Raw genomic sequence first — 12,028 nt, forward strand, 5'->3', positions numbered from 1 at the left:
AGGGGCAGGGAGCTGAGAGGCAGGACGCATGGGTTCTATTGCTATCTCTTCCATCAAGCTGGGCGAAGCCTCGTGGACTCACTGCAGGTGCTGCCCTGACAGCATGGCCCTTAGGGGTGGGTCCAGGGTTAACAGCTTAGTTTCGGCCTAGGGGCTGACCCAGCCTGGCCCTCCAGCCCTGTTACCTGCTTGCCAAGAGGCTGGAGGTGCCCTCTGTGTGGGTGGGCAAGGGAGGGGCACAGAGCTGATTTGCTTTGCAAAGGGGACATTATCGTGACCCCTGCCTGCAGAATAACACGACCCGGGAAAGGGAGGAGCGCATGGGGTGCAGAAGGGCTGGAGCTTTGCTGGTTTGTTTCCCAAAGGGGGATATTCCCCCCCCCCCGCCCCGAATCAAACAGTGGGGCAGAGCCGCTGGTGGCAATGAGATCATAAGCCACAGCTGTAGCAGCTGGAATGTTTAGCCCTGGGAAAAGCAGAGGAAGGAGGGGACGGGGACAGGGGTCAGTTGTTCCCCCTGGCCACTGGAGGCAGGACCAGGCATAAGAGGGTGAATCTGCAGCAAGGGAGACTTGGGTTTGATATTGGGGAAAAACTTTCCCCTTATGGGGGGTTGAGCTCTGGAACAGGCGTCCAGGGGAGGTCGTGGAATCCCCATCGTTGGAGGTTTTTCAGAACAGGCTGGACAATGCCCTGGCAGGGATGGTCTAGATTTACTTGGCTCTGCCTCAGCGCACGGGGCCGGCCCTGATGCTCTCTTGTGGCCCTTCCAGCCCCACGTTGCTCTGATTCTAGAATAAAACCCAAGGCAGGTGTAGGGAGCAGCTCCCCATCCAGGGGAAGGATGTGGGGGCCTGCACTGCACCGTCCATGCTCTCCCCCCTGCCCCCCGCCCCCATCCCGTTTGTCTCTTTTCCTGAGAGCTGCTTTGTTTTTTAGCTTTGATCTGTGTAATGTTGCTTCTGTTTGGTTTCCACCTGGATGCCTGACTTCACTTCCCAGCACTCTGTCAGGAATGTGGTCTAGAAATCAGAGCATGGGGAAGAGAAGCCAGGACTCCGGGGTTCTATTCCCAGATTTGGGAGGGGAGTGTTGTCTATTGATCAGAGCAGGGTGCTGGGGGAGCAGGACTCCTCTGTTCTCTTCCTATATCTGGGAGGCCTGTGAGCTGCTCTTTAATAATAGAGATGGGTCCATCCTGAAACCTCCATTTCCAAACTCCCCTTGGTGGGCATGGAGAACACCAACACCTGAATTCTGCAGCTGGGGTCTGTGCCTCCGTTCTGGCAGACACCCTCCCCCTGTTCCTTCAGTTCTCCCAGCGCTCTCCACCCAAGTTGCACAGGGCCACATGTCGGTGACTCGCCCGTTGCACTGTTGATTTGGGCACGTGCGGGTTTCCCTGTTGGTGAAACTTTCTTTTCCTGTCTGTCCCTGGCCTGCGATGATTCCCAGGAGCAGGGGGGGTGTGTGAGGTGGCAGGAGGACAGAGAGCGTGGCTGGGGGCAGGGGATCGGGTCTGGCCCGGCGGTTGTGGTTTCCTTTGTGTCGTCTCTATCAGGCCTGGCAGTGGGTGGCGGGGCATTGCAGGGAGCCAGTTATCGGACAGGCCAGAGAGCCAGGGGGAGGAGCACAGGGTGGCATACAATGGGGGGGGGGGTGTGCTCATGCAGGTTCTGGTGTGATAGTGGGGCAATGGAGGGATGCATTGTGAGAGTGGTGGGGGGCGTGTGTGTGTACAACAGGAGGGGATCTGCTCACAGAGGGGGAGGGGAACGGTGTGTGTAAGGGGGAGGGGCTGCTGCGAGCGTGCATGGGGGAGGGGTAGTGTGAGACGTTGTGAGCGTCTGTGGGGGAGGGGATAGAGCTGGTGTGACAGTGCGGGGAGCTGGTGTGTGGTCACCTGGTGGGACTGGGGGCCGGGTTATGTGGGAGGGGGATGGAGTTGGGTGTGTGTGTGTGTATATAGGGGTTGTAGGGGGGGGTTGGGGGTGTGTGTGGAGGGGGCTGGGGGGGAATGTAAATTGGGGGGGGGTGCAGGCCCAAGACCAGGGAATGTTTGGGGTATTTGCACTTACACAGATCTCAGCGCTCTTTATAAACAGCCCATTCCCCATGTCGTAGATGGGGAAACTGAGGCACAGAGAGTGGAGCGAGTGACTCGATGAAAGCCAGGCTGCAAGTCAGCAGCAGAGCTTTCGGGAGGTCTGACGCCCAGGGCCTTTTGCTCTAACTCCCTGGACCCCGCTTCCCTCCCAGGACTGGGATTAGAACCCAGGAGTCCTGATTCCCAGCCTCCCCACCCCCCTTCTCCAACCACAGCCCAAGCCCCTCGCCTTTGTAGATGGTTTTTAGCCGATCCAATTACAGCTGACCCCCTTCCCCCACTCCTGCCTACTTTCTAAACCAAGGGAGTGGAGGAGGACAGAAATTGGAGGTGATTATTGCTTTTTAGGCAAGGGGCTTTCTATTCCCTGCATGCACGGGGCCCCGGGATATGACCTCCCACCCCCTAGCTCCCCCCACCCCACCCCAGACATCCCGCAGGCAGCCTTTGATCACCAGCCGAGTGGAAAAGCTGCATTGTTATCCAAGCCTGCTATGGAGAATTTTAATGCTGTGGTTGAAGTTAGACACCCCATGCAGGGAAGGTGTGTGGCGGCTGAGGAATTTCTCTGTGTCACGGTGTCGTGTTCCCTAGACCAGCTGCTGCTGGGAAGGGCAATTTATGAAACAAGGGGGATGGGGGGGATGCTTTGGGTCTTGCATGTTGTATTCTGCCCAGCCTGGTTTTCCCTGGGTGCCAGCACTACTTCTAGAACTATTTTGAATGTTTACTGTGGAAACGACCGTCTCTCGAGGCCTCCGAAATGCTCGGATCTGGTGCTGCCATGAGACAGTGATTTGGAAAAGGGGCCTTGACTCCTAGCTTGAGCCTTGGTGTAAAGAAGATAACTGCGATGTTTTCTTGGAATCAAAGCTATTCAGTCTGTTCCCTCCCCCTTGCTTATTTTCCTACCCACCCGCCAAGCCCCCTATGTCAGTGCAAACCCCGTTGGGCAGGATTTTTGCAAAGATCTAAAATGTCACATGAGAATAGTTTTAAAACGGTTTGACCCTGTCACCGCGTGGGGACCAGTTCTGAAGAATCATGGAAAATGGAGGAATAACCGGGTGTATTGCAGTACCAGCTAGGGCCATGGTCAGGGCTCCCTGGTACCACACACTGTGCAAACACAGACCCAAAAGATGCTCCCTGCCTACAGCAGCTGGACCTGGGTAGAGGGCTGGGTGAAGAATTCCAAAGCTTGTTGCGAGGTGTGGGTTGCTGCAGACCCCATGCTCTGTCTGGCTCCTCCGTGCTAATGGACTCCACCCCAGCGAGCCAACTCCACTGTTTTTAGAGTTACACCAAGTCTGTGGGCCCTCTGCCACTCTAGGTCCATGGATCCTTGGTCTACCTCCACCCCCCAGCCTCCCAACCCACAGATCTATGTATGGTTTCAGAGTAGCAGCCGTGTTAGTCTGTATCCGCAAAAAGAACAGGAGGACTTGTGGCACCTTAGAGACTAACCCATTTATTTGAGCATGAGCTTTCGTGGGCTACAGCTCACTTCATCGGATGCATGCAGTGGAAAATACAGTAGGACGATGTTCTCTAAGGTGCCACAAGTACTCCTGTTCTTGTTTTGGAGATCTATGTATGTTTCACAGCAGTGGCTCTCAACCTTTCCAGACGACTGTCCCCCTTTCAGGAGTCTGATTTGTCTTACGTACCCCCAGGTTTCACCTCACTTAAAAACGACTTGCTTACAAAATCAGACCTAAAAATACAGCAGGGTCACAGCTCATTGTTACTGAGAAGTAGCTGATTTCCTTATTTTTACCATGTAATAATAAAATAAATCAACTGGAATATAAATAGTATGCTTACATTTCAGCGCATTGCACACAGAGCAGTCTAAAGAAGTCATTGTCTGTATGAAATTTTAGTTGGTACTGACTTCGCTAGGGCTTTTCATGTAGCCCCTTGTAAAACTAGGCAAAGATCTAGAGGAGTTGATGTACCCCCTGGAAGACCTCTGCGTATCCCCAGGGGTACGCGTACCCATGGTTGAGAACCATGGTTTCAGATCATGCCCCCCCATGAGAATAAAAAGACGGAAAATACGAGCAGGCCCAACTCAATTGTACGGGAGGAAAAAGCAACTCTGATTGTTGGAAATTTCCCCTTCCCCGTCCCAGCCCTGCCCTGATTGGATCTGAACTGTGGGTGGGTGTGTTTTTTTTCTGCTTTGTTACAACCGTCCCCAGATTCTCTGAAACCGACATTCCTTTTAGCACACGGCCCTAGCGCGGGCCCGCAAATTTGCTGAGCTAAATATGTCTGAGCCAGTCTAGACAAGAGCTTACGGTTGGCTAGGAAAACAGCCAATCCTAAATCATCTCTCGGTCTTCGGGGCCGTGCCCTGTGGTGTCACCGGTTGCAAAGGCTGGGTTTGGAGCAGGGTTGGGGAGAGCAGGAAAAGGAAGGTTTTAGCAAGAGGGAGGCTATTTCTGTGGCGGGAATAATTTAGTAGCAAGGAGTTAACTGGCTGCCTGAGAGCTTGTGATGTCCAGCAGAAGTTGGAGTAAAATATTCATGACCGCTAGGGAGGATATTTGCACACCCGGCCTATGCCTGCTGGGTTCTCTGCCTGTATTTCATTGCTACTCCCTGCCTGCTGGAGACGTTCACGCCAGGCCAGATCCTTGGGGGTTTGGTTGCGTTTCGGCCCCCAGCTTTGCACTTGAATGGCCGTGCGAGGATGGAAGAGGATCATGCCCCTATTTGCAAGGGTCAATATATTAATATCTGCAGGGTGACTGTTCTGTGAAGCTGGGGGCCACTGCCCGCCCAGGGATCAGAGCTATGCTTCAAAGTTATAGCTGCCGGCCAGATTTACCCCATCCACTGTGCCCAGGGACATAGAATGGTTGGAAATGCTGTGGGGCAGGGACTGTCCTTTTATTCTGTGTTTGTACAGCGCCTGGTGCCATGGGCCACAGAGCAAGTTAATAAATAATGTTGGTATAAAACCAGCGTGTAGGTCCCGTCCACGCTATGGGTGCAACAACGTACCCTCGCACTGCTCTGGCTGAGGACGACTCGCATGGGGAAGTTGTGCTGACGGGGCCGCTTTGGGTCCCAGCCCCGCCACAAGTCACCTGTCTGGGTGCAGCTGTAGTGGTCCCAACCATGACACCTGACTTGTGCATTCTGGGAAAATGGTTAATAATTCCAGTAATGTTTCGCCGGTGCTCAGTCGGGATCGGTGCCTGCACAAAACAAGAGCCAGTCCCTGCCGTGTGTGTGTGGGGGGGGGGCAGGGGGAGCCCTGGGTAGCTATCCCATGATGCCGCAGCAAGGACAGGCCACCTGAGCAACACGCATGCAAAGAAGCACCAGCAGTGGGTGGGGCAGTGCATTCTGGGATGGCTCGTGTATATAGCCCAGGCCTCAGGATGTAAAATCCCCCCTTCATGCTGGGCAGAGGAAGCCTGGTTAAGAGCCCCCTGGGAGAAAGGGTGGGTGTGTGGGGAAGGCACTGGGCTGGAGAGCTGGCTTTAATCCCTGGTTCTACCCTGTGCCTCAGTTTCCATTCTGTAAAGTGGAGGTAATAAATCCTTCCTTTATCTAGACTGGAGCTCTGTGCCGCATGAACCATGTCTGGCCCTGATCTCCGCCTATGCCCTGATCTGTGTGCGACCCGAGACCAGACTGGTGAGGCTAGCTCCTTTCTGCTAACCTGGCCCTCGGCTCAGGGCACGCAAAATAATATTCCCTGCCAGTATTACGTTAAGATTCTCATCCCCTCCAGCACCTCCCCTGCCAATTGGTCAATAATTTAATTTGCAAATAAATGTTTTCATTCCTCATCTAGCCCTGCAACTAGTTGGATACTATGTCTTAAACACCTTATTTGCTTTTTCCCTGTGTGTTTGTGTGTGTCTGTCAGTAAATGATTCATTTCCGAGAAACATTTCCAAGCCCACGCCATGAGACGTCGCTTAGCGCATCCACGAGGCTGCACATGCCTGTCTGTCCTGGGCCACTCTTTGCACAATCTCTATATCCCGGCTCTGTCTGTTGGGTGACCTTGGGCAAGTCACTTCCCCGCTCTGAGCCTCGGTTTCCCCATCTTTAAAATGGGGTTAACGACACTGACCTTCCTTTGTGAAGCACTTTGAGATCTGCCAATGAAAGGTGCTCTGGAAGAGCAAGGCGCTGTACAAACATGGGAGATTTGGCTTGTTAAAGCTCATACATTGATCTTTGCTGAAGGATGGAGGGATGCTTTCAATTGGCCTCTAACACATGTCCCAGATATTTCCATCTTCTTTCCTGGAGAACTTTGGAGATCAGGGGTTGCTGAGCTCCCTGGCCTTTGTTCTCAATTCATCTCTGAGCATTGTTGTGCCCGGCTGAGGCTCGAATGCGCCGTGTAAAGATTGGGGTGAACTGGCACCTAAACAAACCAGGCTTGAGTTTTGTGTGTAACTCTTGGGTGAGAACAGTTGCGGGGGGCGAGCTGGGTCTGTTTAGCATGGCTTTGGGTTGCGGCACAGGGGCTGTTCTCACCCCATGATTTGTGTCCCCTGAACAGATCGACGAGATGCCGGAATCCGCCGTCAAATCCTCCTCCAATAAATACCAAGTCTTCTTCTTCGGGACCCATGAAACGTGAGTGAGATTTTAAAATGGGGGCGGGTGGGGGAACACACGTGCGTTTAAGGGCAGGGGAATGTGTGCATGTTGGGGGAGCGAGATGCGGGTGTCCGTCAGAATCAAGTGAGCAGTGTTCAGGCAAATGCATGAGTTGGCCAAGGGTAGGGTCTTGGGTTCAAATCTCAGCAGAGCTATCAAAGGGCACCCGGTCTCTTTCCAGCAAGACCCTGCCGTGCGCTTGTGACATGAGATGTGTCCGTCACCGGGACAGCCTTCCTCCTGGTCAGTCCCCCTCAGGGCAGAGGGGAGATAGTGATGAGGAAGGGGCATGGGAGCAAGACAAGAGGGGAGGCCTAGCATGAAATGACAGCAGAGAGAAAATGGTTTCTGTTGGCGCCTTCCCCTTACCTGTGGTGTAACCAAAGCTGTCCCCTGTCGGGGGGAGCTTCCCTCCTCTGACAGACTGGCACTAAAAATAAGATGAACGAAATAGACCAAGATATTCTCATTGTAAGCTCCTTGGGGCAAGGACCATGTGTTCGTACAGCACCTAGCACCATGGGCTCTTGGTCTGTGGCTAGGGCTCCTAGGAGCTACTGCAATGCAAATAATAATAATAATAGAAATATTAATATCCCCTGACCAGCGTTTGCCTATCTGCCTCCAACCAAGGAGCAGCCTTTTCCAGCTCCGTCCCTGGGTGGGGTCACATCAACGTATTTAATGCCACTGTGGGGGGACGGTTTGATCATTGTGGTGCTAGGAATTTATCCAGATTTGCTGTATTTGGGCGGGTGGGGGCAGGGGAAGCTGTAGAAACATCCACGATCTGGATCATGGAGACGTTTCAAGAGACACCCCACTCCCCCCATGCAGAGTTCTGTTGCAACTACGGAGGGCTGCTGTTTTTCCTAAGCCCCAACATTGAATTCACCGACAAAAAAACTTCGATAAGGCAGGTCCAGGAAATCAGAGCTGGGATTTACGAACGTCCTAAGGCACCAGCTGGCTTTCTGCAGGAGTTGGGTGTTTCTCTCCCTCAGATGCCTTTGAAATCCCCAAGTTACTTCCATGCCTCGTGCCTCAGTTTCACCATCGGACCCTGCCTCCCAGACAGGTCGCGGCTGGCACGCTTGCTTAGCGATCCTCAGCTAGGGAATGCAGTGGAGGCGTATTGCTCATGGTCTGTTATTACTGCTTCTTCCCTTTTCCACCATGCAGGGCGTTCCTGGGTCCCAAAGACCTCTTCCCCTACGAAGAGTGCAAGGAGAAGTTCGGGAAGCCCAACAAACGGAAAGGGTTCAGTGAAGGCTTGTGGGAGATCGAGAACAACCCGACCGTCAAAGCCTCTGGGTATCAGGTGTGTCTGCCGATTAAACCTCTCTGCTGGCCCCCGGCTGATTCACGTAGGGCAGAGCTCGTCCTCAGGCAGAGGCCTGCGCATCCCTTGCCCAGAGGGTAATTCCACCCGTAGTGACTCCACTCTGGTCTCCTTTGTTATACACGAAAGCTGTGGCCAAATCCAAACCGGCATTGTGGCTTTCAGCAGGGATCGAACCCAGGACCTTTGCCAGCAAAAACCCAAGCATCTTGCACTGGAGCGAAGTAGAGATTTGTCCCCGTGTGCGCCAGTCGCAGGTTGTTGTAGTTGCTGGGGCCAGGCACTGGAGGGACAGGTCCTACGTACTAAGTCGGGGTTTTGGGGAAGGTGAGCAGGGGCAGTTTGAAGGGGTTAAGAGACGCCAACCCAGTGATCTTTTCAGGCATGAGATCAAGATACCGCTCTCCTAAAGAAGGTAATCGTCAAGGGAGAGAGGGAATTTAGTCCTGTGGGTAAGTATGGGGCTGGAAGTCAGGACTCCTGGATTCTGTCCCTGGCTCTGGGAGGAGAGTGGGGTTGAAAGTTTAGAGCAGGAGGTGCTGGGAATCAGGACTCCTGGAATCTATTCCCAGCTGTGCCCCAGTTTGCTGGGTGATCTTAATGAGTTACTGCCCCTCTTTGTGCCTCAGTTTCTCTGTCTGTAAAATGGGGATAGGACAGGAAAGCTAATCTCAATCCCTCCTGCCCTGATCCAAAGTTGGTTGAAGTTAACGAGAGCCTTATTCCTTCAGCCCCTTATAGATGGGGTAGGGGGGCGGGGTGGGGGTAAATGAAGATAGCGGGGAAATTATTTCTCTCCCCTCCCCTAACCCCGATGAAAAATTTTAGACTAAAACTGTTGAAAAGCCAAAATCCCCCAAACTGAAAATGTTCTGGTTTAAAATCGAAAAATGTTGGCTTTCCGTTTTTCAGTGACAAGCCATATTATGATGATTATTGTGTTGACAAAAGTGGAAGTTTTTCACAAGATTTTTGGTTTTGTCGAAAAGCCACCTTGGAGTGGGGGGTGGAATCTCTATAGGAAAACTTTGATCTGCTCCAAGTTCCAGGACTGATCTGTTTTAATTGTCCGTTAATGAGGATCATTATGACAGTACTGGAGACCCCAACCCCAGAAGCTGGGAGTGGACGACAGGGGATGGATCACGTGTTGATTCCCTGTTCTGTTCATTCCCTCTGGGGCACCTGGCACGGGCCACTGTCGGAAGACAGGACACTGGGCTAGACGGACCCTTGGTCTGACCCAGTAGTGCCGTTCTTATGTTCTTAACCGATATCAGGTGGGAGGAGCAGTATGTCCAACACAGTCTGAATACACCACACGAGCAAAGTGTGGGAAAGAAAACTGAGGCCAGGGGGGATTTGCTTGAGATCCCCCAGTGGTAGATCTGGGAATATAACCAAGATCCCTTGAGCCCTAGTCCAATGCTTGAGCCATGGGTTCATGCTGCCTGCCCTCTTTACCCTGCCAAGAGTAAAAGCTTCTTAAGGTGCAAAGGGGGGAGGTGCAGGTTTCAAGCCGGGTGTGTCTTTCATAACTTGAATCAGTGAGTGAACCCACTGCACTGACGTTTCGGGGGTGGGTTTTCTCCGCAGGCTGCAGAACATGCTGGGATCAAAGCAGCTCTGCTTTGCAATCTCATCTAAAATATTTCTCTGGGTAGCCTGCAGCAGCTCTGCTGCGATGCTCTCAGGTCTTATTAGCTAAGCGAGGGCTGGGCTGTGGATGGGAGACCTCCAAGAAATGTCTAGGTACTCGGCAAGTGGGGTTGGGGCATTCAGAGGGGAGCACTTCTCTGGGAGGCAGTAACCCAGAGGGTGCTTTGCTTTGCTTTGCTTCTGGGAGGTGCCATATTCTGGAAGATGGCTAAAAGCAAGGACTTATGGTCATTCAAGACCCATCTTTTCATAGGCGTTGGAGGTGCTTGCCCGAGACCTGGTCAAAAATCTGCAAACTCAGTCCTGCCTCCCTAAATGCCCCCTGCCATTTAAACTTTTCTGCTTCCTCTCCCACGAGCCGTTGTCACGCTCCACCCCAGAAGTGGCTTCAGCTCTCTGTGTGTCATTTGGCCACGGCTGCACAGTGCTTGGAGTCCACCTGCAGCAAGGTGCTATAGAAACATAGTTGTGGAGAGGAGGTGGTCACTGGGTAGGAGACCCCCTCCTATTCCTATTTCCCTGCAAGGGGGAAACTGAGGCACAGAGAGGGAGATGCTGGGCCACGACTGGTGGCTGACCGGTCTGTGCATCTCCAAGGGTACGTGTTAAGATGCTTGCCAGGAATAGAAATGGTTAATTTTTGAGTCGTGGGGGAAGAAATAGGCTGTGTAGAACCATCCCTGACCTTGAATAGCAGCTGGCACTGGGGAGCAGCTGTCAGGAGTGAGGGGCAGAGACAGGGCACCGGTCTTCCTACCACCTTGCAATAACTGTGTCCCCCCTTCCATCTTCCTCCGTCGGTCGGTTTATCCTCCCTCCCTTCCCCTGCCATCCCTGTATCCTCCTGCAGCCGACCCAGAAGAAGAGCTGCCCAGAGGGTGCTGAGCCCGAGCAGGAGCTGGAGGGCGACGGTGAGAAGAAAGGCAACGCGGAGGGCAGCAGTGACGAAGAGGGCAAGCTGGTGATCGACGAGCAAACCAAGGAGAAGAACGAGAAGGCTGGGATCAAGAGGAAAGCGGAAGATGCCTTGGAGGTAGCGGGGGGGAGGCCCCCAGCGAGCTGCCCAGGGACGGAGTGGGCTGTAGATCGGAGACAGACCAGGGCATGGTGACAGTGCTGTCTGGAACTCAGAGCCCAGGGATAAAGATCGGGGCCCGTCCCTGAGACTGGGGAACAGGGTTGGTCCCTGAGATGGAGGTTGGAGGATTGGGGCTGGGCTCTGAGAAAAGATCAGAGGACCCCCCCCCAAGCCCACCACCACTGTGTGGGGGTATCTGTGCCTGCAGGCAGGGGCCTAGCCCAGAGGAGCATTAGCCAGCTCCGGACCTCTCTCAACACCCGGGCAGGGAGGGGGTGGCCCCGTCGTCGGTCCCAGTTGACCCCTTCCCATTGGCAGGACTCCCCTAAACGCGCCAAAGAGGCGGAGGGCCAGGAAGGGGAGAAGAAAGTAGAGAACGAAGACGCCCCCAAGGAGGGAGAGAAACAGAAGCCCAGCCCCCCCGAAGGGGAGAAGGAGAAGAACAGTGACCCCGCTGGAGTCCCGGACGCGAGAGAGGCCAAGCCAGAGGGGAAGGAGAAAGCTGCCATGGAGGAAATCAGAGATCACAAGGAGAGGTAGGGACTGGAGGAGGGTGGGGTCTGGCATGTCACCCCTACAGAAGCGGGAGGCTAGGTTCCCATCACGGCATCAGGCCCTAAGGGTCTGGTGCAGGTCACGTGGAAATTAGCAGGACTTTGCCTGTCCGTTTCAGGGGGAAGGGGACGTAAGAAACGGGGGAGGATGGGAAGCGTCACAACGCTTCAGCCCTTCTGCTGGGGTTAAACGGGCCAGGCTTGGTTAATCCTTGGATGGGAGAGCTCCAGGCGGGATCTGATTGCAGGTGCACGGCCCCTCCCCCGCCCCATTATCCTCCGCCACGTGGCCCCGATCCTGATTGCTGTCACCGTAACGTTCATCGCCCCTAATGTTCTTCCCTGTTCCTTCTCCACTCCCGCAGTCTGTAGCTGGCCGGCCTTCCCAAGCTGAGCTGATCGTCTGGGCTGTTCCTTTCCCGCTGGGTTCCCTGGGTGCTAAACAGTTTCGTTCCTCATCGGCTCATCGTGTCTGCAATTCGGGAAAAAAAGAAATAAAAAGAAACCAGTAACACGAACCATCCCGTCTCTCCCCCCTCCCTCCCTCCCCTTCGCCCACCCGTAGCAGGGCGCATGCTTGTAATAGTGATTTCTAGGGGGCGCTGATCAGTTGATTTGAAATAAAAGCGATTCATGCCTTTTTAAAA

General features: G+C 53.8%; 1 protein-coding gene across 1 annotated transcript in view; it reads left to right on the plus strand.

Annotated features, from left to right (window-relative positions):
• The window catches only part of HDGF (heparin binding growth factor), a 29,894-nt gene extending 17,866 nt beyond the window's left edge, over positions 1 to 12,028 (plus strand). Inside the window, exons 2-6 of the mRNA XM_084613920.1 lie at positions 6,648 to 6,724; positions 7,931 to 8,069; positions 10,600 to 10,782; positions 11,146 to 11,363; positions 11,747 to 12,028. Coding sequence (XP_084470046.1) covers positions 6,648 to 6,724; positions 7,931 to 8,069; positions 10,600 to 10,782; positions 11,146 to 11,363; positions 11,747 to 11,753 — 624 coding nt within the window. The 3' untranslated portion in view covers positions 11,754 to 12,028. The remainder of the gene's footprint in view (positions 1 to 6,647; positions 6,725 to 7,930; positions 8,070 to 10,599; positions 10,783 to 11,145; positions 11,364 to 11,746) is intronic.

The sequence above is a fragment of the Lepidochelys olivacea genome (assembly GCF_965140295.1).
Source record: "Lepidochelys olivacea isolate rLepOli2 genome assembly, chromosome: 24".
In the NCBI taxonomy this organism is placed as follows: Eukaryota; Metazoa; Chordata; order Testudines; family Cheloniidae; genus Lepidochelys; species Lepidochelys olivacea.